The sequence below is a fragment of the Labrus bergylta genome, chromosome 13, assembly GCF_963930695.1.
Source record: "Labrus bergylta chromosome 13, fLabBer1.1, whole genome shotgun sequence".
Lineage (NCBI taxonomy): Eukaryota > Metazoa > Chordata > Actinopteri > Labriformes > Labridae > Labrus > Labrus bergylta.
This window is the reverse complement of record NC_089207.1, coordinates 18224668-18251300: the sequence shown is the minus strand read 5'-3', so window position 1 is coordinate 18251300 and position 26633 is coordinate 18224668. Positions and strand designations below refer to the sequence as shown.

General features: G+C 39.2%; 2 protein-coding genes across 2 annotated transcripts in view; one reads left to right on the top strand and one right to left on the bottom strand.

The window, feature by feature from the left end:
- Positions 1 to 102: 102 nt before the first annotated feature.
- fkbp7 (FKBP prolyl isomerase 7) lies at positions 103 to 4856 on the bottom strand. The gene is made up of 4 exons (XM_020633149.3): positions 4552 to 4856; positions 3934 to 4085; positions 2267 to 2394; positions 103 to 1374 (listed from the first exon to the last, which is right to left on the bottom strand). Exons 1-4 carry the CDS (start codon positions 4779 to 4781, stop codon positions 1213 to 1215), a joined length of 672 nt encoding a protein of 223 aa, XP_020488805.1. The 5' UTR covers positions 4782 to 4856; the 3' UTR covers positions 103 to 1212.
- A 4226-nt stretch (positions 4857 to 9082) lies between these two features.
- The window catches only part of glsb (glutaminase b), a 38086-nt gene continuing 20535 nt past the window's right edge, over positions 9083 to 26633 (top strand). The window contains exons 1-7 of the mRNA XM_065961908.1: positions 9083 to 9507; positions 15969 to 16062; positions 16166 to 16287; positions 17481 to 17610; positions 19475 to 19554; positions 20378 to 20541; positions 22587 to 22645. Of these exons, the coding sequence (XP_065817980.1) occupies positions 9200 to 9507; positions 15969 to 16062; positions 16166 to 16287; positions 17481 to 17610; positions 19475 to 19554; positions 20378 to 20541; positions 22587 to 22645 (957 nt within the window). The 5' untranslated portion in view covers positions 9083 to 9199. The remainder of the gene's footprint in view (positions 9508 to 15968; positions 16063 to 16165; positions 16288 to 17480; positions 17611 to 19474; positions 19555 to 20377; positions 20542 to 22586; positions 22646 to 26633) is intronic.

Genomic DNA, 26633 nt, shown 5'->3' with positions numbered 1-26633 from the left:
TGAAAATGCAAAAACTTTTTCTTATAGTATTTCGGCAGTAAACCATGAAATCAGTGGGGGTGTCAGTAAAGCAGAGTAATGCATCTAAAATGAGACACAGTATTGTTTTCCATGTTTTATTTATTGCATCATTTATCAGCTTGATACAGTGGTGGATAACAGATCAGCTGGATAAAGGTGAATGATAATAAACCACAAAAAAGATGCAAACAAAATGTGTAAACATGTCTGACAGGACACAAAGGAACGCCATGTTCTGTTCAACCTTCTCCGTCACAGACACATTATCTTTATTATTGGATTGTTATACTTGACCTTCTCTGTGAGGAGGAAAAAGAGAGTGATTACTTTTTCATTTTCATTTTCATATAAATACACATCTATCTGTGGGTCTGTACACTCCTGTAATAATGCAGATTAAAGGGCAGGAAATTCACAGGAAAGACATTAAGTCACCGATTGTACCACATTGTGCAATTTTCTTTTCGTCTTTGTGCTGCAAGATTCAATTTGTGTCCAACAAAACACTTAAACTTACAAACATGAGGGAGAAATACATTCCAAATGCTAAAAAAAAATGAGTGGCATTTTTACAAAAATCAAAGTTCTTCACAGGTGTACAAAACCTTCTGAATTGCATAGTTTGCTACTTAATGCTAAAACAGACTGACTAGTTATTCTGTTTGGAAAGCTTTTTCAAATATTACATCACTTTTATTTCATGCCTGCTTTTAAAAAAAAACAAAAACGATCCACCGTGAAACTATTCAAATATTTTCAACTTCAGATGAGGCTGCAGCTCCAGTTTGTTAGAGCACATCAAGACTTTTAACTCTCTCACGATATGTCCGTTAGTAAACTGGTCTGATACATAAAAAAAAAGGGTGTGTCATTGTGAAATTTACTGCAATAATGTTTGAACAATAGTACGATTTCCAACCGAACAGGAATAAGAATGACGGTTTGGTTTTGGAGTCAGGCACTCGTTGAAGCGATGCTAAAAGATTGCACTGGGCGAGGTCTACTCTATTAAAGTTTTCACTGAACCAGAAGTTATGGAGCCCGTAAAGTAAAAAAAAAAAAACTACAACCTGAACAGATTGAAAGGATGTAAGAATATTCGATGATTGATTCTTTCCTTGTACTCTTGTTTTCTCTCTTAGTAACTCAAAGCAGATAAACCCACACAATCAAGAGCGACTACATCAGTCACTAGAGCTCGTCATGCTGATAAATATTATACTCGTTCGCACTGATCAGTCCGTCTTTGTCGTTGTCGTTCTTCTGGAAAATATCGGCCATGATCTTCTCATAGAAAGGGTCATCGTTTGGCTTCCCTCCTTTTTCATACTGAAGTTTTAAGTATTCTTTCACCTGGACAAAAAAAAAAAAAAAACGGCTTCATTGATACTACTCCAAAACAAATAAGTGTGTTCGTTTCTGCAACACGATAACTGGCACTGTAGAGAAAAGTCATCAGTGAAAACAGTTACATAAGACAGCAGAATCCGTTCTGTGTGACGGCTCTCATCCTTTATGTCTGCAGTTTCTGCCATCTGGTGCCTCCTCAGACTTCCCAACACATTAATAAACTCCTCTGAGTATCTATCGCTCTAGAGGGGAGAGTAGTTATTTGCACAAAGCTTTAAATGACTGTTTTTGATTGAATACTGTGACTGTTTTGTATTTATGTGCCCTGTTATGTGTGCTTAATGCATGCATACCATCACTGAACAACCTTTTGCCCCTTTAAGAGAGAAATCAAGTTATTTATTGATTGGCTGGCAAATAATCAACAGGCATATGTTGTATTTTTATAACTGTGCTCTTACATAAAAAGCCCTTTTTCGACAAGCTAAATATTGCTGAATTAATAGCGTGTCATTCATTTCTTCTTTACAACGTGCTGTCATTAATCAAGATACAGACATGACTAATGAGCCTTCTGTCAGGGAAATAACATTCCTCTAGTATAACATTAAAAATAAAATAATCCTTAAATAAAGTTTTCCCTGTAAGTATTTTGTCTTGGTACTGACGTGGTCTTGACCGCGCTGTGAAGAATAGCTCTGAGGAAATGCACGTCATAAATCATTTGAGGGATCAACACAATAAATGTGCATATCTACTGAATATCTATCTCTACAGATTGAACATAGATCTAAAGAGATTGGCCGATGTATATCCATATCGGATTTTTTCTCTCCCCAAGATCGATATCGTTATCGGCCCCATAAATGCCATATCGGTCGAGCCTAGTTCTTACCTCATCCTTTGTAAGACTCTTGTCTTTATCACGGTCCATCTCTCCAAACGCCTCCATGCTGCGCGGCCCCCGGGTCACAGAGTAGACCTCCACCTGAAATATCACTGTAGCATTGGGCGGCACAGGATCTGCAAATCAAGATTGTAAAAGATCACCGGCACTTAAAATGCCACGATCATGTCTCAATGCTGTAGACATTTTTTATGCATTTCGGGGAGGATTGGCGTTTAAATTAAAATATTTTTTACTAACTGTATCATTGTCAAAATCTTTCATGAGCAGACAGAACAGCTACTATCTACGTAAGAAAAATGTATAGGATAACATCCATAGACCACAGACATAATTAGTGGATTTAACCCCTGTCCCAACAACTATTGATTTTTACTCTACACTTAGGAAGGCTAAAGTTTACCATCACTCTCTCACAGGTATTCAGACCAGAGCGTGGATGCTCATTTACTCGCCTCTATCCTGGCTAACAGGAAGCCCTGTATTGTCAATTATTCACCATTGATGTGTGCCCTACATTATTGTCTGTTTTACTCTAAATGGGGAAAAAAATGAATAAAAAGACAGGGACAGCGGTGCTGAGGGGGAGCTTGACTAATATGTTGGGGTGCTATGAATAGTTGATGTTCATGGATTCATAGTTCTACTCTACTCATACTCTCTTTTTTTTCAAATAAAAGCAGACATACATGAGGGGGCTTAACTGGGGCTAGACAGATTTGTGATGGGGCTATAGCGCCCCCTAACCCCTGTGGGGCGCTGTGCTTGCAAAAGGAACTTCATGCTGTATTAAAAGAGACTTGAGATCAGAGGTTTAAACCATACACTCGTTAGGTACAGTTGTTGTTAAAGTTGTTAATTTTGACAAGGTAAAGAAGACAGCAGCACTCAGCCAACAGCAGATATGCGTGTACATGTTTGTAATTCAAACAGCACAATCTGCAAAACCACTTCCTCCAAAGCCAAAATATGAAATCAAGTGAAGAAAACCAAGTGAGGAGACGACATGACCATCAGATCACACTGCACTGCATCCTCACCAGCATTCAACGAGACAGTGTTTGGAGGATTAGTAGTTTAAAGTTAACTGGCTGTTAGTCTGTTTCTGAAAGTGTTCCTGTGCATGCAAGAAAGTAGAAAGTAGAGACCTGTAAACCTGTGTGCATGCTCAACAGTACATGCCAGATGAGGATGAGGAGCAAGCACTGGGAGTGGTGTGAGACCTTTTCAACTATAGAGCTGTAAAAAGAAGACAAGACAGCGTGAAGGCAGCTCAGAAATACACAAAACAGTTTGTTATGACCTTCAAGGATCATGTAAAACACCTGATATGAACATGTTTATGTGTTTGCATGTTTGTATCATTCATTTGTTTCTTGAGGCCATTGATATAAAATACAATTTCTCTTGACGCTTACAAATATGCTTTCAAAAAACGTTTATAGAGAGAGGGTTTGCAGGAATTCAACACATTTTGTTTCAGGTCTTAAACATTTAAAAAAACGCCCGGCTCTCTTCTAATGAAATTATAGTAACTATTGAGACCCTGAACATTTCAAGTGACTAAAACTCCATCAATGAAATGTACTTTAGTTTAAGTCTACAGTTAAGCAATAGTCATCAAATATTAAACACAGACTGTTGCATTTACCCACCTTTGCCCTTTTCTCCAAAGGCCAGGGAAGGTGGAACAGTGATTTTTCGTTTCTCTCCAACACACATATCAGTCATCCCTATGTCCAGGCCCTTGATGATTTGTCCGACACCCAGCACGAACCACTGAGGGTGTCCATCTTTGTCCGACCGACTACAACAAAAACAACACAAAAAAGAAATGAACACACAAGGAGGAACATAAACCTCTTACTGAATCCTAAGACATACGGACAAATCTTTCAGTGTGAGTAACCCAGCGCCTTTCTTCACTCCCGGAAATATTCCTGCAGTCCCTGAATGCCCCATGGATTCAGGTGTAGACTGCTGATATAAGGAGGATGAACTTTAATGCCCAATATTTAGTGTCAGTATCATGTAATAATTAACTGTAAGTAACACTGAATATCAGGGTTTATAGGCTTACTTTACACATACATAAATAATACTGAGCCTATAAGTTGGCATGCAAAGTGAAGCCTCCAGTGAGCCACTCACTTCGACTACATAATAAAATAGTCAAAAGTTTTCTGAACATTTTGCATAAAGACTTTCAAAGCATTAAGAACCTTGTAAAGATACTTTCATCTAACAGCTCATTTCCCTGACAAAGCACCGACCTGCAGTAGAACTGAGTCCCTCCTTTGGCGAGGTAGCCGTCATAGTGCGCGTTTATCAGGTCTCCTCTCTTGCTCTTTGGGTCGCACTGCTCGGGCTTGAATAAAACTTCAATCTTGACCTCTCCGTCCGAATCATCCGCAGCAGCCGAAACAGACCATAAAGTGATCTGTGAGGAGACAAAGAGGCACAGTGTGCAGCTTGCTAACTTCCACATCATTCCGCTCTGCATTCGTGGCAACTTCTGAAAAGTGACGTTTGAACAACACGGCGGACGACGTGGAGATGCTGTTTCATTTGTGCTGCCCTGAACAAAGACTGTCAGGGATTTCTCTTATTCATGTGCAGAAAAAAAAAAAAAAAACACGCCTACTTCACAATATCGGGCCCACCATTTACAGTCTGCTTTGGACCCAAGACATGGTCGAGGCCCTCCCCTGACATCATTCATTGGTCTAGAGGAGCTTTCTGGAGGCGGTACGCACAATCTGCCTGACAGACTAAGTTTAGGGCAAAAGTGCTCAAACTCCTTCCGAAAACTATAGCTAAAACTGGAGGCATGTATGGATTAACACTAGAAAGACCAAGGCAGTCATTTTGACTGTTTTTTAATTTTGCAATGTAGTAACTTACTTAAAATAAAACCTATGTAACTACAGGACCATGACTTTTCCTAAATGTGTCTATATTTTATTCTAGCATTGTTATTTTATCAAAAACACAAAACACAAAAGAGTTTTGAGTATTTCATAGCGGTCATATTGACTGCATTCATTATAGCCAGTGTATCATTTCAGTATTCGCTACTTTTTCCTGCTCTTGAAGGTAGAGGTGGGCGATATGGGAAAAATATCATATCACGATTTTATCATAATTTTTTTCATTTTTCATACTGTTTAGACAAATTGTTGCTGACCAGCTCAACCAAACTTATTTCCCTGTATAATGTTTTTAAATGCACAAAAACTGTGCAGACGAGTTTAATCTATTTGAAAAACATCTTTGTAGGAGGTCTGGAGGTCTCACCCAGAACATCTTTAGCACCAAAAATGTCTTTCCCTCAATTTGATCAATATTTATGCACAATTTGAAGGTTTTCCTCACCACTTTGAAATGATGATTTAGTTCTGTGTCCTCTTTTAATGTTCATCAGGAACATTTTCACACAGTGATGCATTAATTTAAAAACATGTAGACTTCGAGTTCTTGTGTTTCTGTTCTATTTTATCCCTGCAGAGTTCCTCCAGCTGTAGCTTCATATCGGCTCTGCAGCCTTTGTTGTTTTTTTATGACATCATTGGACTAACTTTAGTTTTGTTCATAATCAAACATAATACAGGATGTGTTCATTCTGTGACACATGATCAAAGTAAGTTTTACCGACAGAAGAGTTTAATTCATAGAGGGAGCGGGACATTATTGATTGACAGACAGACAGTCACGGTTACTCACTCTCACCTGCCTGCTGCTTTGTAACGTTGTTTAGTGTAATCCTTATAAGTTCAGTTATCATAACAGGTGAGCTTCAGGTGGAGAAGCTTGATAGAAACTTTTAAAAACTGAGAGAGAGCAGAAAACACCGACAGCAACATTTTAAACACCGCACTCTTAGAAATTCCCCGTTAAAAAACGGTTAACAACTGGCAGTAGGGTTGCCAGGAAGTTACTGTAAAATTAACGGTATATTGCTGTTGCTGATATTTACAGTTTTCTACCATTTTTGTAAATACAGCAAATAGCTGTGATTTTAAAGATATAAAAGGAAAATACTGTCGAAAGAATTAACTGTTTATAGTTTATTTACAATTCTTCACAAGAGGTATATTTGCAGATTTTTACTGTGAATTATAAATACTACACCTAGCTATAGATTCATTTCCATCTATCGAAATGGACACACCATTTATCACCTAGTGATGTGATAAATTAATCCTTGCATGTCATGTTATAAAACAATAAACATTACCTTTAAAATTGCAACTTAAAATGTTAAGACAAATAATACAACTTCAAACTGTCTTCTCAAACCACATCTGTCTTTATTGAAACTGTGACAAAAACAAAGACAATACACATTAAGAACACGAAGGTTGAATAGGCACACATATTTACATTAAGGCATTTAGCAAAGGCCATTTCCAATGTATATAAAGTGCATAAAAGAGTTTTGGTAGATACATTTTAAACAGAAGTGAAAAAAATGATGTTATAGTTTCATAGCTGAATAAACAACCTGTCCTCTGAGGGAAACTGGGTCCCTGGACCTGCACCTCCCTCTGATTTCTCCTTCCAGACTGAAACTGCCACAAGGATTCCGTAAAGGGAAAAAACAACATTAGAACAAAAGCAGCTCCAGCTGAACAGTGAACATTATCATATGGACAATCCTTTCTAAATATTCTTCATATACAAAGAAGTAAAGTAAAAGTATGAAGTAGAACTAGTATGATTAAAAATAAGTTCTGGAATTACTTTAAGTACATGAATTCAGGATGTATGGCAGCAGCTATATGTGTTAAAGCAGTTAAAAAACAAAAAAAACATGCTTCAGGTCCATTCTGACAGTCTCACTAAGGTTTCCTTTTATACATTTTCAAATACTGTATATTATACTATTTATACTATGGCCATATTTCCTAGTAGGCCCTAATCATAATTTCTAATTCAATATTTAATCAATAGTCAGTATCAGTTGAAGCTGAAACAAAGGATCTGATTTAGAACAGAATAGAGCGAAATGTCAGGAAGGAGGAGGATTGCTGCCACAGAGGCTTTAGCCATGCTCCAGAGCCTTGATGAGGCAGAGTCTGATGGAGGCGCAGGTTCGGATACGGAAAGTGATGTCTCCTGGTCTCTCAAAACTTCATCTGACACTGGCTCTGAGACTGAACCTGAGAATGATACAGAGATCATTTCCATTCGCAAAAAACACCGGCTGCTGTTTTCGATAAACTATTCAAATTTCAAATTCATTAGAATTTAATGTTTGTGTCCTGAAGTTTATCTTACCTTTCACAACATTACAGATCCATTTATTCTCATATTTGATATTGATTATTGAAATGATATGCAAATAATTTGTAAACAGTCAAAATGACCGCTATGGCCTTTCTAGTAGTGATAGAATGCCGGTCGTTCTAGTGTTAAATAATTGAACAACTGTCAGTGGAAGATGCATACATGGTTTGAAACACAATATAGGCCTATTATTATTTATGAAAACATAAAAGAGTTGTTGAACAAAACGTTTCCAAGTTTCTGCTATAAGTGCATATAGAGGTGAAGACAACTGAAAAATATAAATTACAATTTAAAGTATTTTCAAGTTTATTATACTAAATATGTAAAATAGTTTGTTATTATTGGTTAACAGATTTCATTCTGATTTAAATATGGCTATGAGTTTCTATCAACCCACCCAGTGCATAAAACTAGGAGCAGCTCCTGGTACTCCCATGGCCCAAATATTATGGTTTTATGTGCCTGTTTTATTCCCCCAACATAACTTCATTATTAGCACAATATATTGCCAGGTGGACACGAGGTAGCCTACTTGTATGTAACATTTGATACACGGATATTACTATTAAAATACATTAATTAAAGCGTGATTGGTTTCAATTCAATTCAATAAGCTTTGTTGGCATGAATGTGTAAACATATTGCAAAAGCATATAATAACAAATAGACTAATACAATAATAATAATTATGAAAAATAATAATTAACAATTCAATAGTAACAATAATAACTTGCAATAATGGTGTTTTAACTAGAGTAATAATCAGGTATATTTATATATATTTTAAAAAATCTCAAATATTTTGCAACACAAAAACAAATTAAGCAAAAAAAACAAACAATTGTAATGTATTGTTTTATAGTGTGCGTGTGTGTATGAGTTTAACATAAGTGGTATGTGTGTTTGTGCCTTTGTATGTGTAGGTTTCATTTTGTCTATGGTTTTTAATAATGGCACTAGTGATGGCACAATGAACAGCAATCATTTATATTTTTAATGTATATCTGGGATATTCTTCTAATGTAAATGCCCCTAGACATTGTATAGATTTTAATATCGTTACAATATTGTATATTTATATTAAAATATATTTATTGCCTGTCTAACCTGCTGCTATGACATAACAGGGTGAATAATGTATAAATCTAAAAGTTAAAAATGTTTAACTGTGTGTTGGTACAATATGACAAACAAAAAGGGAGGCATTGTTGTGGAAGTAATGTCATGTTGTATTAAGGCATATAACCATCATAATAAATTTAAAATAAAGGGTGTAGCAGTCATTAATATAGACCATATCAATGACATTGTAACAGGCTACAAAAGTCTGGGCTAGGAGGTTCAATTTTCCTACTGTGTAAAAACGCAACCGTGACAGGTTTTGATAGACACGATGATGATCCAATAGGGTGCCATAAATGATCTTCGGAGGCGGACCTCATCTCATCTCCACCAATAGCAGCGACGGGGCGTGTGATGCGCCTCTATTTATTTTAGGACGCCGGCATCCGTGAGTCATCGGCGCTCAGACAGTCAACGTGTTTCGAGAAAATCCTTCACTCACCTTCAGCTTCTACCGGATTCATTTGGAGCTACGGCTTTATCTCTTATTGGATTGACAGGATTGAGATGTTACAGTTTAGGTCCTCGACAGTGCTGAAGCTGTTTGAAGCCACCCTCAAGCGTCCCTTGTCCAGCTCTAGACAGAAGACCTGGTTGCCGACCCGCCGCCGCTGCTTCGGCACCGCCTCCGTTGACGCCAGATCTCCGTCTACGCAACTGAAGATCTTCCATGCCGCTGCCGCGCGCCGCCCCGCTCTCCGCGCCGCGCCCTGTGCCGCGCCGTTCCGCTCGTACTGCGCGAAAACTGAAGGTGCCGTTGAGCTAGACCAACAGCTGAAGAAGGATGGCGTCAGCACGGAAACAGGCAGCGACAAGTAGGTTTCAAGTTTTTTTTTCTCGTTCAATAAACTGTCTGGCTCCACGGTATGAAGGTGAGGCAGGCGGTGTGACGCATGTAGCCGCAAGCGGATGTAGCGTTCTCCCCCATCCGTCACAAACGCTGTATTACAACCGCATAACATACAGAAGCTCTGAGTAATAACTTAACTTCGGGGATTTAAGTCACGAATTAAACACCTACAGATAAATAAAGTCCTCCAAAAAAAATGTATTTAAAGATATGGTATATGACAACATAGCCACAGCTAACTAATGGTCTATTAGCAGGAAACCATGTGTGAGCCGGTGCAGCATCCCGTGGCTTTTGTCTTGTTAACTTTATAAACCTTCTTTGAGCTACTTCTAAGTTTTAACTGAACCAAACTTCATAAGATGTTTTCAGCAGGCATTTGCCGGCTTTGTTTAACATTAGTTTTTACTGTCTGTTTCTCTCGATATGGGCTACTACGCAGCATGTGGTGGCACTTGTGAAAGTTAAGCAGTGGAAACAGAGCAGGCCTGGCTCAGGGATGACATTGAGAACAAAAGCACTCAAACAAGTCTGTGAGCTAGTTTACACACTCCAGGCTTTCTTGGTAGACACTGATGCTAATGGAAATCACAGCTAATTAAAAGTGATGCAACAGGGCCTACTTTGGAACAAAATCCTTAGGATATCTGTTTCTCTGTGTTTTGTTTGGTTGGTTGTAATCATTATTGAGTAATGAAGGCTGTCTGTTAGGAGATCAGTGCGTGTAAACTGGGTTGTATGACATCTTCTGGTGGTTTCTATGGCCTCCCACTCGCTTCTCATTTTGATGTGGCAGCTCCAGGATACTGACCCTGATGCCTGTGCTGCAGCAGCCTGGTAGAGAAAGGGGAAATCCACTTGTGACCTGTGTGTGTCTTTTATCTAGGCCTACTCAGTGGGCCAACTATTATAAACATGCATTTTAAAATGTGTCAACTCAATGACACGTACAACACAACACGGTGTTCATTAATGTAGAAGGTCGCATACACAAAGTGTTGACACTAAGTTACGCTGCTGTAGTTTAATTCTGAGATGCAATCTTTAATTCCAGGAAATCTCTGAAGCATGTTTCTAACATTGTCTGATTTGAAGTCCTTCGCCCAGATAAACAAGTACATTTATGTCATTATGACTTCTTCTTATCTTAAGCACTCTTAAGAACTCTTGCCCAGTAGCTTTTATAGATAAAGCTGGACAGATGGTTAAGTAACAATGGGAGGGTGGAGGTTTTTACTACTTCCCTCTACTTTCCGGACATGTTAATCAAATTTAGCTTTAAGTGTCTTGAGAATGACCTCTGCTACATGCTTTCCACTGTTTGTTATTATTATTTTCTGTTCCTTTGTACGTTCATCTTTGTCCCCTCTGCTGCTTAGAATGAAACATTTCAAATAAACGTTTCTAAATTATTACTGCATGCATGGAAAGAAAAGTGACGTTTACAGAAACAAAGGTTGTCTTATTTATCACGGTTTTATTTCAACGATCTTGATCAACTTTAACACACCCTCAGTCATTATCTGACAGTCAGTCTGTAATGAAGTGGTTCTGGAAAAAGTCTTCTGTCACGCCCCCCCCCCCCCCCCCTTCAGACTGTAAACAAAATCACTCCCAGATGACAAGACGAATTCAGCTAAATTTGAATACAACAAGCCAAAGAGTCAGTGAGGTAGCTTTGCTAGCGTCAGAGCATTTGTATTTTTCATGTCACCACATTTATCCTTTTCATGGAGCTTACAGCATACTGTACTCAACATTTTCCCTCTACGCGAGGCGTGTGATCGTGTTCTCTTTATAATCAGAGTCCTCTCGGGGTCAGACGCTTTACTTCTGACCCTTTTCTCACAGCTTCGAGGTCGGGCTTCTTGAACTAAATCTCCAAACTTCTCAAGCAGTGGTGATACCAAATTCAAATTGTCTGCAGATACCTTAACTGTGATGTGTCAAGCAGCAGTGTTGTCACATTACAACAAGGATGACTAAAACAAAAGTAATACAATGATTGCATTTGTATTGGACCAGGACAACAATATTTAAAGAAAGCTAAGAGCAACAATGTGTGCTGTTTGTCCAGACTCAACAATACAAGTTTTAGTTGTGAAATATTCACTGACAACTATTATGTCATATGGAGTTTTTGATCTGGAATAAAAATAGGATCGCCCCCAGATTGCGACACAGGAAAGGAGCTTGCACCAAAACCTGTTGAACTTTTAGCAGTTTTAACAGGAGAAGCTGCAAGTAATGGACCGTCAAGCTCTCCCAGCACATATTTAGAGTGGGAATGCTGCTCCAGTCTGATCCTGCCGTGCAGCCGGTGACTCGTCATGAGGCCCTTGATTTATTGCAGTGCAAACATGAACTTTTGAAATGTTGAAAATAGCAATGCCTTTTTCCAGTTGGAGGGATGAATACAGTTGTTCTCGATAGTTGGGGGCAAGTCCTGTGATTCATACTTTATGAGTCACCAGCACGTGATGAGAATGGCTTGTTGACCAGCTTGATGACGATGACTCACAAGATAGACCTCTACAGGGAATGTGGTTTATGAATTACATCCCAAAAAACAGTCACTCTCACGTCTACTCGGATAATCGGTATAGAATTGAGCACAATGATTACATTTGTGACAAACTGTAGACTGAGCTTAAAGCTTTAAGCAGCGAATGAAGAAGGAAAGGACAAACCAGAGGTCTCGCTACTGCTTGAAGAAGGCCTCCCACAAAATGCTTTATACTCGAAGTGCTTCTTTGGATCACGGCCACACACCAGTAATAATCTGTGGAATCACTTACAGCTTTAGTTTGAGGAGGTAACTGTGATTGAGATATGAGAAATGGATGAATTACTGTGGTGTTACACATTGCAGAACAGAAAAGGGGAAATAAAAAGTGAAAGATGTCCCTCGCTTTAGATCCAGATCAAAATCAAAAGATGGAGAGGATGGAGTTGTCTCATAATTGGGGGGTTTGGAGACACGCTAAGGACAAATATTAGTGGAAGAAAAACATGCAAAAGTTTATTTCCCATAATATGTGACCTTTTAATAGTCCTTCATAATAGTCCTTTAACTTAAACAGTGTATTTTAAACCCCATCATCTTGACATTTATCATACTGCTAGATTATTTCGATACAGCCTGTTTTGAAATAGCTAGACCACTGGAATGAGAGGTTAATTGACATGTACTTATATGACTGCAGTATGAATAACATGACTGAATAATAATGAAAAACACTGGCCGGTAATACGTTACAGTAATTCCACAGGGCTGTTACTCCTCCAATGCAAAAAAAAGGACGCACCACAGCCCATAGTGTAAACCCTGTTTCCAGGAAACTCTCAAAGTGTTCTGCTTACATCCCTGAGCAGCCTCACTAACACAAATGGACTGAGCCATCTGTCTGTGAGCAGGAGAAAGGTAGAAAATGAAAGTGTTGACTGTAGTCCACAGATCTGTTTACCCAGTTTAAACACACTCTGTTGTATTGCTTATTTAGTTCACTTCACACCGGCTGGTGACTTCTGAGAACATGGAACAGACGCACCTCGATTTTATTTAATTTAGAGCTGCTTGGATTATGTCAAGTCGGTGTCTTGCTCAAGGGGCCCTCTGCAGTGCTCAGGAAGTGAACTGGCACCTCTCCAGCTACCAGATTATCTCGCTTTCATGATCCAGGAACGCCAAACTTATCGTTGAAATCGAGACTCGTTGAATTGCCCAACGCTGATTTAATTCCACATGGTTATTTGGCACAAGAAAATACTACCAAGTTAAAGGGCTACTTCACCCGTTGAAACATGAGTCTGTATTGACTTTGGGTCATATATGTAGTAGAAATGTGAAATACATTTTGAAGTTGGTGCCTTCTTGGCTGTGAAAAGGCAGAAAGTGTCCTTTTGGTTAATGTGGATGGAAGACACCAAATCCCAGAATGCACAGCACCGCAGGCCACTCCCACTAAGGTCCTCTATTTCAGAATCAGAAATACTTTATTAATCCCAGAGGGAAATTCCATCGTTACAGTTTCTCCAAAATATACAGTATAGCAGTAGAAATATAGTAATAAAAACATTTACAGACATATTTTCTTCAACACATAAGGACATTTCCTCAAGCAGCAGCCAGGGGCCAGCGCTGGCCCCAGCGGCCGTAGCAGCCAAAACACAAGACCAGCCTGTCGGCAGCAGCCGTCTCGCCATTTTTTAAATTCATGAATGGCACTCAGGAAAGTATTTAAAAAGTACAACACGACAAATGCTGCATGCTCTGTAGTTACATATCTATGGATACATAAAAAAAAATCAATGAGAGCCTTAAATAAGCATCCCAGTGATCACATCTGGGAGGTAGGGCATGTCCAGGAGGCAGATGTTTAAAAACATGTTTCAAAATGCTGCTGAGGTGGAGATATTCAGATTTTATTCCAAAAGTTTGAATCAGTCTGCAACACACTGAATCCTGCCCCAGTAAAGCATTTTTCCTTAGTTTTGCTTAGTACTTTAAATGGCAATGCATATTAAATTCCCCTCCCTCTCTTTGTAAATTCAGCTTTTATTGAAAGGTCAATTGTCTTTATACTGCGATAATAAACACTGACACTATCCAGCTGCTTTCACAGCCTGGGTGGGACTTTCCTGATGATCAATAAGTTTGTCTTGATGTGTAAAATTGGTGAAGTGTGCCTTTAATCAGAGAAGTACCTCCTCAGTTACCTTCATGTTTTGTGCGCTAGCTGCACAAGCTAACGGCCATGTGGGCCCTTGAGCGTTTCACAGCAGAACACGCCTGATACACAAACACACTTCCCCCACTAAAGAGAGTGTTGGTGGTTAATGAGCTTTTCACAAGTTTGGACATATTCTCAGTCCCAGTTGCATCCTAAAACACTAGTTAAGTATGGTTTCGCAGAGATACGTGTACGGTTTTGACGTATGGAATCTTCTTCACAAAAAAATATGTAATTTATCAACTGTACTTAGCTTGTTGCCTCCTGACAGCGTGCTGCACCGGTTCACTGCTGTATGGATGAGCCCTTGTAGTGACAGATGTCAGGTCAATAACACTCCCTTTGAATTATACGCGCCTGACAGGCAGCATTTTAGTCAATCCTGGTTTGTTTGCACATGTTCCGGCGCAGTTACCTGGGCTGTATGCGGAGTGTTTACACTGTGCAGAGCAGAAGATGTGACAAAAGGAGATGAGATAAAGGCAGGGAGGAGGGTCAGACTGAATACTGGAATTCCAAATGCTGATGTAGACAGTGTGCAGTTAAACATCTAACGCCTCAGTGACAGAGCAGAAGCATCTATTCTGTGCAAAACTTAAGCTTCGGTTTTATGATTAACTTCCGAGGACACATTTGGCTTATCATAGAATTTACTTCTTTGAATTAAAGGGAACATTGAATAGCATTATTGCCTCTTTAATGGCATGCCTGACCTTGGGACACAGCATACTGGAGCACGATGTTAGACCACTTTGAATCATTTAAACCACTGCAGACCATGCTGCTGTGTCATGACCAGCGTGTGAACACACCACAATGTTGGCTTTATTAATCCAAGAGCCACAGTGGGCCTGGCAGGCGGCTATAGACAGGAGAATTCCTGGAATTTAGACCCAGTCAAACACTGCTTCAGACACTATTAGCATGATGGAGGGGTTTTTGTGAGCGGTACTGATCTCAATTTTAGAGGGGAAACATTAGAAGATTAGTGCTATGGCGGCTATTGTAGCGAATGTTTAAAGAGGACATATTATAGCCCTTTTCCACCTTTTCCTAAATGAAACATGTGCTGTGCTTTGTTCAAAATATAACATGAATCAAGCACCAGAGGACGTTTGTGACCCCGTATAAACCAGTTCTCTCAGAACGCTCCGTTTTGGTGTACGTGCCTCTTGATTTCTTAGCTGTAGGACATGACTTATGGACACCGGGGAGAATAACTGTTACTATGGCAATAGCCAATGTGATCCTATGTAAACACATAGAATAAAGTTAGTCATCAGGGAGCGCTGCCAACGAGAAACATGTAGAAAAAATGTGTTCCATTCAGCAGAGGCTTGATCACTCTGTTCTACAAACTGACACACATATCTGTGGCTTATTGCTGACACTTTGATTGCAAGCTTTGAGTAAGCGTTCTTCAAATCCCTCACTTAATGTGTTAAGACTGTATGAACAGCTTTGGATAAGCTATGTGTTTAGACTGGAAGTACAGGTGGGAATAGGCTCGCACTAAAGGGCAATCCTATGACAAATTAATGAACCACGCAAAAGCAACATATGCACTGATTTTTCCCCTTGCTTTTCTTAAAATATGAACTCTGGAAAAGTTCCACCAAAGTTTTCTTTTTCGGGTACCTTCATATGATTTGAAGTGCTGTGTCTCATAAATGTGTATTTGTGTCTCATACAGGAGAAGAGCAGGAATTCTCCCGAGTTTGGAGGACTTGCTCTTCTACGCAGTCGCTGAAGGTCAAGAGACGATTCCTGTTCATAAATTCCTCACGGTAAGTTCTTCTTCAGTTTGGCTTCATGGTTTGTTCTGTTGTTGGCAGTGCGTTATCACCAAGTTGTCTGTTTCTACTCAAATGTTTCTATTGTTTCTTTAAGGCGCTTAAAACTACTGGGCTGCGCACAGGAGACCCCAGGCTGAAGGAGTGCATGGACACACTTAAAGAGACTCTAAAGAACACAACAGATGGCGTCACGCTGGACAGACATCTTTTCAAGAAGTAAGGATCGCCATTTCTTCTTCTCTTATATATCTGCGTCATCTACACCAATCATAGTGCTGCTTTTCATTACGTTTATTTCCCAAGAACCTTTGTGGTATTTTCTGCCTCGAACAGCATTTTCTACATCTTGATGACCATATTTTTCACTGCAAATTCAAACTAACTTGATTGTTTAAATTTGCATATTGCATTAATGCAAAAAAATATGTTCCATCTGTACATGAGATCCTTCTCTTTTTTTTTTTTTTTTTTTAAACCAGAAGTAATGTAGTTCTGTATCCAAATATTTGACAAAGAGTCACTGCTGGAATCAGAATAATAGTCTGCCAACAGATTTTTTATTAAAACCAAACTGTAAGGGGCGCTGAAGGCTGAGCCGTTATGTGGTGCCCCGTGTGACGAGGCGATGGACCTCTAAGCGAGTTGCCCGGGTTCAAATCCGACCCTGGCTCCTTCCCTGCATGTCATTCCCCACTCTCCCTCCTCGATTTTCAGCTCTATCCCTGTCTAATCTAAATCAAGACAAAAGCCCGAAAATCGTTCTTTATAATATAAGAAGAAATATAAAAAGTTATAAAATTGTAATCTTCTGATTAAAAAAAAAACACACCCAAGGCAAGAAAAAAATACAAAATTGCATTGAAAAAGAAAGATTATTTGTATGGTTGTAGTAGGATACAGTACATTTGATCCTATGATGACTGTTAACATTCAGGTCAGAGTCTGTATCAGTTATCAGATACAGTAAAGAAAACCCTATATTACCCTCAGAGCAACTTCTTTGCTTTCTTCACAATAATAAAAAATATGAGAGTTTTGTCGACAGAAAGTTAATCTCTCAGTGTTTAGTTTCATTTCCTCTTGACCGTGGGGCAAATCTGGAAAGGTATTGTCCTATGAGTAAAACATTTCACTGAAACCCTAAGACATCACAGACACTCTGTCATTTCCTTCAGTCTGCAGTTTGAAAATGATCATTAACCACTGTACGGATTCATGTCGGATCACACTGTTTGGATCGAAAAGCAGCTGATCAATAAGTTATGATGAAAATTCCTCATCAGCAACTTTTAAATTAACATTCGAAAGAAGTTTGTCACACTTCACAGTTGCAAACTTGGTTGACAAACTTTTCTTCAGCTGCATGCAGTCACAATGTTTTAGCATGCTATCTGTGGTTTATTCATCAGGTGTGTCCAGAGCAACATTGTCCTGCTCACTCAGGCCTTCCGCAAGAAGTTCGTCATCCCAGACTTCCAGTCCTTCTCCACCCACATTGATGAGCTATATGAGGGTGCCAAAAATCTCTCTGAAGGGCAGGTGTGTCCTTAAGTCCATGACTGTTTTTTTTTTTTTTTGCAATATCATTATTTTGACCCACACAGATATGTTACCATCAGACTGTGCCAACAGGCTGGGTTTTTGTATCTGCATTTGTTTGGTAGATCTGTCTTTGAGACAGAATGGAAGCCAGCATCACTCTGGTCTGATAGACTTGATAGGAAAATCCACCTCAGGGTCATGTTGAAGGATCGTAGCAGTGTCCCCAGCAGATATCAGTGCAGGCTATGTTTGCCGTATCGTGTTGTTTCATTTGGCAGCTGCTAAAATGTGCAGACAATAAAAAAAGAGAACAACATAGTCAGAAATAGTGAAATCGTGATCCTGGTTCCCAGATTATATTAACCTCTAACAATGAAAACACTCATATTTCTGAAATCTAACTCTAACTCTTGGTGTAATGTGGACGTCGTCCCAAGGCCAACAGAACTGACATTAGTCACAGAAAAGAAGCCCCTATAGACACTTTGAAGAGGGACAGCACTGGCGATATGGCGGAGTTAATGTTTGCTGTATTAGATTTTGCTGAGCCAGATCCTGTGCTCTGAATTTTTGCACGCTCCACCAATTAAATGGCTTACATGAAAACTTAATGAAACAAGAACCATTGGCTATATTATTCTTTACGGGTGTTTTTCCTGCTTTGAAGACTTGAAATATCTCCACTGCTGTACAAAACTGTTAGCGAATAGGATACGATCAGAAGTCTACACAGCACACTAAGTTAGGGCTGTCATGATACCAGGTTTTTTAAACACAACTACAATGCTAGTTAAATCGATCTTTGTTTTGATTCTAAGGCAAAAAAAATAGAAGTTCCGGGCACCCAAGATCAGGTAATGTCTTGATTTTAATTGTAGAAAACCCTTTGCACAATGTTGCCGTTTTATGTGTGCAGTTTAGACAAAGTGCTCTGTCCTTTTCTTTCACAGTAACGTTCGTGGTGTTTGTTGAAACTTAAAAGATTTCTGATTCCGTCAATCATTAATATAATAGAGATTGTAAAGTTTTTAAATACATGGTATCTTAAAGCATTACATTTTTCTGAGGACAAGTGCAAAGAGAGCCTCCTAGAAAGCTTAGCATCACTGTGATTCCCTCCAGTAGCTTGAGGAAAACAGACACGTCTCCTATCGTCGTCTTTTTTTTATAACAACCAGGTCAACAGCATTACAGCTGCAGCCAATGAGAACACAAATCTGTTGAGCAGGTTAAAGACCTTACTCTTTGTTATATTGTCTACCAAGACCCAACATTAATCCACTATGACCACTAAGCAACATTTAAAGTTAAAGTGGGAAGAAAAAACTTCCTATAAGAGACAGAAACCTCAGACAGAACAGCCGTCCACTGAACTGAGCGGTTGTACAGTATATTATCAGTTCAATGAGTGCAGGCATGTCTAAACTGTCACATAGGCCCCAAGCACGTCATCATTTTACAAGTGCTTTACCTCTTAGCATTTACAAAATACTTCAATGACACCTAAAGATTGAGTTACTCTGCAGAGTATCTTTCAAAATGTTGAATTCAGAGTTAAAGGAGAGACAGATTTAAAAAAAAAAAAAAATTCAGTCAGCTTTAGTGTGGATTCACTGAAGAAAATAAACTTAAAAGCAACCTGGACATTTTGAGAAGCACCATACTGTAATTGTTGTAATTGAAAAAGATGAGAGGCACAAAGTAAACAGAAGCTTTTTATTCCAGTATCTGTGTGTGGATTATTCCTCTGATTTGACTTCTGTGTATTGTCAGCAGTGTTAGCTTTCCCTTGAAGCCTGAGCCTCAGCAGACGTCAGCGGTGTAAGGCGACTCTCTTTCAGCTGCCTCTCCTCTCTTTCAGGTCGCTGACTACATTCCTCAGCTCGCCAAATTCAGCCCCGACCTGTGGGCCATCTCTGTGTGCACGGTGGACGGACAGAGGTGAGACAGAGTGGAGAGCAGGTTCAAGCATTAAAAGGATACCGTGATGCTTAAAAAAACAAGCAAACATGTGTTTGATATTCCAGTATGATCTTCATAATGTCAGCTCTGTGCTGGGTGTGACTTCAGCCTTCTGTTGGGTAAACGGTCACTAAATGGCCTCTGGTGGTTTCAGTCTGGGATCCTAACTAGCTGGTTTTTATTTATTTAAACTGCATACCAGAAATTCATCATGTCTATTAGGATTAGGTAAACGGTTAACTTTTGACCTTCAAACAAAACCCCCTTCACTCTGTAAAATGTAGTTATTCTGAAGGGCCACATGATGATTAAAGATCCTCTCACAGCGCTGGACTTCTTTAGTCCTCTAAACCTTGAGGTTTGACTTCAAGGAACACCTGTATGTGTTAGAGAAACTCTTTTTGTGAGGCCAATATGTTGCAATGATGTAATAATGTAGTATAATTTATTGCTTTTCAATGCACAGGTGTTTTTCCAGAGTCCAAACTAGAACAAGTAGTCACTTCAAAATATTGTGAAATGATGTCAGTGGGTGTTTTGATCAGGCCGCTCTCTGATAGGCCGTTGTAAAATTCCACAGGTGTGTATATTCCCTCTGTTTGTGTTAGAGAGGAAGTCATAAAGATAACGCGGTGATGAACAGAACGTGTGGTTCTGTTATCGTGCTGTGACGCTCTGTTTACTGTTTACCCTGAACACACAAATCTGCTCAGTTAGAATCTCTTTCATGATGAAGTCAGTTTGAGTTTCTTTGTTTTGATGTACAGCTTCTTCTGATGTTATAACTTTTTTTTTTTTGCAGACACACGGTAGGAGACACCAAGGTGCCCTTCTGTTTGCAATCCTGCGTCAAACCACTGAAGTATGCAGTGGCTGTTCATGACTACGGCACGGAGTACGTCCACAGTTTCATTGGAAAGGAGCCCAGTGGCCTGCGCTTTAATAAACTCTTCCTGAATGACGATGGTGAGCCTTTCTGATCGTTCTTTTTTTTTTTTTCTTCTCCACTTTCTTAAGCTTTTTTAGACAGTCCTTCATAGATACTTCATAAATATATCAGCATACAAAAGCAGTTATGGCTGATGATTCCTGTTTCTCTGACTCACTGTGGACTATTATACACTATGTCTCCTAAGCTGCCGCAGTGGAGGCCTCATGAGAGTTTGAATATGCAAAGTCTCCCTCCTGATGTCAGAGGGCTTTGACCTTCTGGAAGTTAAAAGCCCTTTCTTCCCACATTACATCTCCGCGACATTCAGATTTGGGGCGAAACATCTCAGGGGCAAAAATCTCATGGCTTGAAACGGCTGAATAGGGCTTGTGTTTCCTTTTTTCTGCTAAATAACTTTGTAATGAAATCACTGAGCACAAACAGGTATTGAATTATAGAAAGTTTCCTCTCCCACATCAGCCACTGATTTTCTTATCTAATGCTGTCTTATTTACCTTGTAAACTAGAGGGCATTTAGGTTATACGTATACAAAATACATGGAAAGATTGTTTTTTATCTTTGTTTCTTTTTACATGTTCCCCATAGCTTTGCAGACTGACTCTGTTCTCTCTATTCATGTTGGACTGTCAGTCATAACTGTGTTTACCCCGATAGTTATTCAGCAGTGCTGGTCTACTGTCTGGCTTTAGCCGCCTGCAGAGCCGAGTGTAGAGCTGTTACTGCATGCGCTGCCAAGTGAATGAGTCAGAGGCTGGCATCACAGGATGTTTAACAGCCTTGTAAAAGAAACGTGGTAACTTTAAAGTTAGACAGTGTGTGTGAGGTTTTTATGCTGCAAAAGTAGTTGGAGCATAATACAGATGGTGAAGATAGATTCAGGGTGATAGTTATCACAGTTGTGGTCGATGCGTCCGAGGGAGGTGCTCAAACTGCAGCCAGCTTGTCGTCACTTCCTGTGTGGGGACTCTGCTGCCAGGAAAAGCCCTGTGCTCGCTGTGTTATGTAAGGAGATCACGCACCAGTGAGGGAATGTAGGTTATTTAAGAATAAAAGTACTTTGAACACTTTTAGACATCTGTGGGAGGAAAGTTTCCTCTCACCCCGGTGGTTGACTCTATCGGGCATTACGGGAACTAAAGTAGCTCACTTCAAAGAACATGTTGTGGACACATAAGGCAACTATAATCACGAGAGTTTAACATGTACGAGCCACATGTCTCCACCAGTTAACAAATGATAAAGAAGACTTTGCCTTATTTTAACTTTGATTTCCAAACAGTGTTTTCTTTAATTGAAACAATTTCCTTTGCCTCAACAGTTTTTGATTATTTTTAAAGAAGAAGAGCAGCTTGTGAACACAAATAACCATTTACCCTCACACTTTTTTTATACATGTGTGAATCATTACTGTGGATAAGTTAAGTTCAAACAACCAAATATATTCCAATCAAACATTGTCAGCTTGCCAAGCTTGATGCATGCTATAATTCTAAGATCTTAACAATAAATACTCTGTTACAAATCATGCAAGTTTTCCAAACAAGACTATACATTATAGGGAATTTCCATGTACTTTTTCAGTGATGTACAATCACTATTCACGGTTTCTGTGGTCCATGAGGCAATATGTTCCTCAGGAAGTACTACATTTACATAGCAGGACCTGTATATACCAGGGTGACATGCCTTTGTGCAGTGCCTGCATTTCTTCAGCCCTATCCTCTGGATGGAATAAACAGCTGAATATCTGAGTCAGAGATTCAGACAACATCAGCCACAAAAGCAGCCCCTTTTTAACGCTGTACCCCTTACTGTGGTAGATTGATAAGGGTCTCTTACAAAACAACACGCTGCTATTCAATGCATACTATATCAAAGTTCCCTTGTGGACACTGTTACTGTACTACTGTTGTTGGTCTCCTGTGTTTTGAGTCTATATGTGCTCTACATGTATTCGACTGTTTAATCGTGTGTATGCAGCCCTCTCTGAAGTATATGAGCTAACATGTACACTTTGATCCTCTTCAGCGCGCTAACTGTGCTCCTGTTGTTTTACAGATAAGCCCCACAACCCCATGGTGAATGCTGGCGCTATAGTTTGTACTTCACTGATAAAGGTAAAAGCAGCAATATTCTTTTCCTCCCTCATGTGTGTGTTTTTTTATGTCCCGTGTGTGTCTCGTATCCACTGAAACTTTAGCCAGATAATTCTTCATAGGGCAGGTATCACTGAGCTGCTTTTTAAGTTAATAACAGGAAGAATGAAATATTTGTATTGATACCAGATAAGAAGTTACAACAGCCTAATAACATTTACATGACATATACAAAATCCTGTCCACTCTTTAAGCACGTTTTTGTCATCTTCATGATGTGGTGCTATTCCTCATTGAGTGGGCATTAGACTTATTGTGTTCACATCTGACTCTTGACTCAGCTGAAATATTTTTCTAGGTCATTACCTTAGTCCACTTCCATGTGTCTTGTTGTGGTGATTAAGACTTGTGCTAATCCTTCCTGAGGGCACTTAGACCACACGCTGTTATCGGCCCTGCTGAAAATAACCTGCACAGGGAGCTAGTCAAATGCAACTGCACGCAGACCAGCCTCAGGATGATCACACAGAGAGAGAGAGAGAGAGAGAGAGAGAGAGAGAGTGATAGATAGGAAGTCAGATGGACCGCACGTCCAACATGGCACTAAAGTTTTGTGAACAGTGTTTCTTTTGAAACTTCAGTGTTAAGGTTGATTAAGCCACCTTTTCTTGTTAAAAAAGTGCCTGTCATCGGTCTGATCAAACAAGCTACAGATCCCAAGATCATGTATAACATATGGACGATTCAAAGTGGAATAAATTGCATTTTCACCTCTTCACAACTTTAAATAATCTAACTCGTGTTTCACTTTGAGTCATTCTCTAAAGGGGAATTCCTTTATTTTCAAACATGGGCTGTTTTTCTACACATTAAAGGTTTGAATAACTTTCAAGTTAAGAGAAACTTTAAAAAAAAAAAAAAAGTAAAGGACTGTAATGACTGCAGTGTAAACTTCAGAGCAAATGCACCCCATCAGAGTAATCATAACAAGATCTGTTTAGCTCAACGTCAGACAGAAAGGATTCCTGCATAGATAGACCATTTTGTAATGGTTAGATCCTTTTTCAATTAGAAACATCTGATATATAGCTTATTAGATGTATTGAGTCAAGGGGCATTTCTCTGCAGGTTGTTTTGGTTCAAGCCTTTAAAGCCCTATTCAGCACAGCCGGAGCATTTCCAAAGCTTTGTGCACCTTTAAGCAAATTAGACCATTGGATATGTAAAAATAGAGCCTAGGTTTAAAAATAAGACAGTTACCTTGAATCCCTCTCTGGCTCTCTCTCTTTACACAATCAGTGTTAGCAGTGTGTGAATCACACTCTCGAGCACATACACTCACACAACGTCATCTATCTATGAACACCGTGTAGCAGCTCTGATGTTTCCCACAGCAACAAGACATTAAACATTTTCACATTATCGTCACACAATCGTCAACTTCACAATCTGATATTCAACTGTCGCTTCCTTCGACTTCCTTCTTCGTTCTGCATCTTGGTGTTGTTAGCTAAATGTATCACCAAATCTTTTCTTACAAGAGAGGAAGCAGTCTAGATCCACAGATTAATAAAACCAATCACAAAAACCTCGTCCAGGTATGACAAAGCATCCGAGGCATGTGAGCTTTATAAATGAACCTCATATTTACTAGAAGTAGACAGAAAAGAACTTCAGAGGAGCTCTGTGAAAAGCCTCACCTGTGGTTTCAGTGTCTACAGTTTCTTTAATCTCATTCCTTTCTTTTGTGAATCATCACTACCTTGTAAATACTAAACTTATTTAAGTTAGCACACTTGGCTCATAATCACCTCACTGAATCATTCAGACACATTGACATTTCTAAACATATCACTGCCTACAGCGTCAACATGATGTTGCCTAATCTGGAGTCCGTAGTCTCACCTGTGCACGAGCTTCTGTGATGATTGTAAAGTTCATTAAGTGAACAAGTTGAACAATCTGAAGCCATCACAGTCGTAAACTATTTTACAGCCGCATGTTTCTGAAATCGGCTCCGAAGTTAATTTTTAACCTATATGCTTCCAATTACCTTTCTGCTCAGCTGCACAGACAGATTTATGATTGTAGGCTAAGAGATCCAGGAGTAATTTAACAGAAATATTTAGTCTTCATGATAACGTTGAGGTGACATGATGTTCAGGGCCTCGATGGGAAGAAAAAAAGCTTTTACATTATTTTCAGCCAATAAGAAAAACTGTTTGCAGAACTTGAGAGATAATTAATATTAATGTTAAAGTTACTGTCTTGTAAAATCTGTCATTTGATTGATCAACTGAGGCGGCTGGATTTATTTTTCTTTAGCATGATGAACCAGAAATCAGATGTTATCATTGAAGACAGCTTAATGTTTTTATCTGCTTGACTCTGAAAGTGTAAAAAAACAAAACAAAGCCCAGGATTTAAAGTCCTTTTAACATGTAAACATTTTGTGAACTTGCAGTTTTCAAACATAATTGGAATCATGATGAATTAAGATTTGATTCTGTTAAATTGTTACTGCACAAATACTCAGTAAAGGTCACAGAAAGCAGAGAGTCATAGCCTTTCTAAAATAAGTCATTCTGAAAATACACTTTTTTTTTTTAATCTCTCAAAGTCCGATAAGAAGATTGATTTTGTGTCCGTACTTAAAAGCTGCTCCTTTCCATTACTGTGAAAAAAGATATCCCAGACATCCTACAGAGAGAATGTCCTAAATTTAGCCTCAAAGGTCCAAAGGGACTCAACGGTTGATTTGCTTTTGATGGTCCTGACCCTTCATTTTAGAGAATGTGATATCCACAGGGGATTTAATCACATCTGGTATATTTGTATTTCAAATTAATCGATGCATAAAAACGACTCCGTCCACGATAATTACTGGAAAGTCTCTCACCCTCTTGCATAGCTGCTCATTCTTCTGTTTTCTACAAGGGTCTACTAACAATATTTTGACCGCATGCTCTTCAGAGAAATAAAGAGAAAGAGAGATTAACATGTTGTCCTTTTTTAATCGCTTGTGCCAGCTCTTCTATTTGATGCAGGCCGCCTTATGCTACTAAAATAATCCCCAAAAAAGTTGCGAGCCCCGTCTTATCCCACGCTACAGTTACACTGTCTCTTAACAGAAGACAGAAATGGATGTCAAGTTCAGCGTGACAAATTGGCAGAGGGGTACAACAACAAGATGGTATTTCTAGTTGAGCTAAGAATAGAGCAAGTTCCTTTATTTGCAAATCCCTGTGCTGCGCTAAACTGACTTATTTACTCTGTTTTTGCTAATAAATACGATCAATATTGATCTTCTGATCTTGCTCTCTGAAGGAAATCTTGTATGTTTCCCTAAAGGTCAGTCAATAGAGATCTCTATGTCTTTAAATAATTTATTTCTGGAAGGCTAGAGATGTCCTCCCTCTTCTCTCAGGAGCCTTATAATAGCTGTTCTCGTATTGATTTGTGATGCAGACCGCACATATTGTAGCATGTGGGCAGTCGCATGTGATGGTTTCCATTTCATCACTGAACAAACCAGTTAAACTGCCCACTAAACATGCCAAGTCACACGGTAGATAACTAGACAAATATCTAACTCATCACATTCACCAAGACAACAATATGTGTGTGTGTGTTTGTGTGTGTGTGTGTGTGTGTGTGTGTGTGTTCACATCTACCATCACTGTCATCAGTGCCTCAATGTGTTGTTTGAATTTTTTTCTATTATGAAGCACAAATGTCAAGCCGTTTAGTCAGGTTGCTCAGTTTGCTTTTACAATCGGTGGGGAAACTATGGGATGGTTGCCGTGGCAATAAGCCCAAAACTGTTGTTACCTGGTGCTTGAAGGCTACATGTTGTTGCTCTTTTTGTATGTTGTTGCATATTTTCCAGACTTAGGATCTGTGGGAAATAATGACTGCTGCTGCAGGTCAAATGACGTTGGTAATTTTTTCTTCCTTTTCCATATCTATCTCCTCGCACTTTCCCGACCCCCTGATTCCCCCCCCCCCC

Bases quoted from the DNA above. Each gene is read 5' to 3' on its own strand.
- fkbp7 (XM_020633149.3), bottom strand. From the start codon at position 4,781: ATGCAGAGCGGAATGATGTGGAAGTTAGCAAGCTGCACACTGTGCCTC. The intron at 4,086-4,551 runs GTCGGTGCTTTG...TTTTTGTTGTAG, and splicing joins GGGACTCAGTTCTACTGCAG to TCGGTCGGACAAAGATGGAC. The intron at 2,395-3,933 runs GTGGGTAAATGC...CTTGATTTGCAG, and splicing joins CTTTGGAGAAAAGGGCAAAG to ATCCTGTGCCGCCCAATGCT.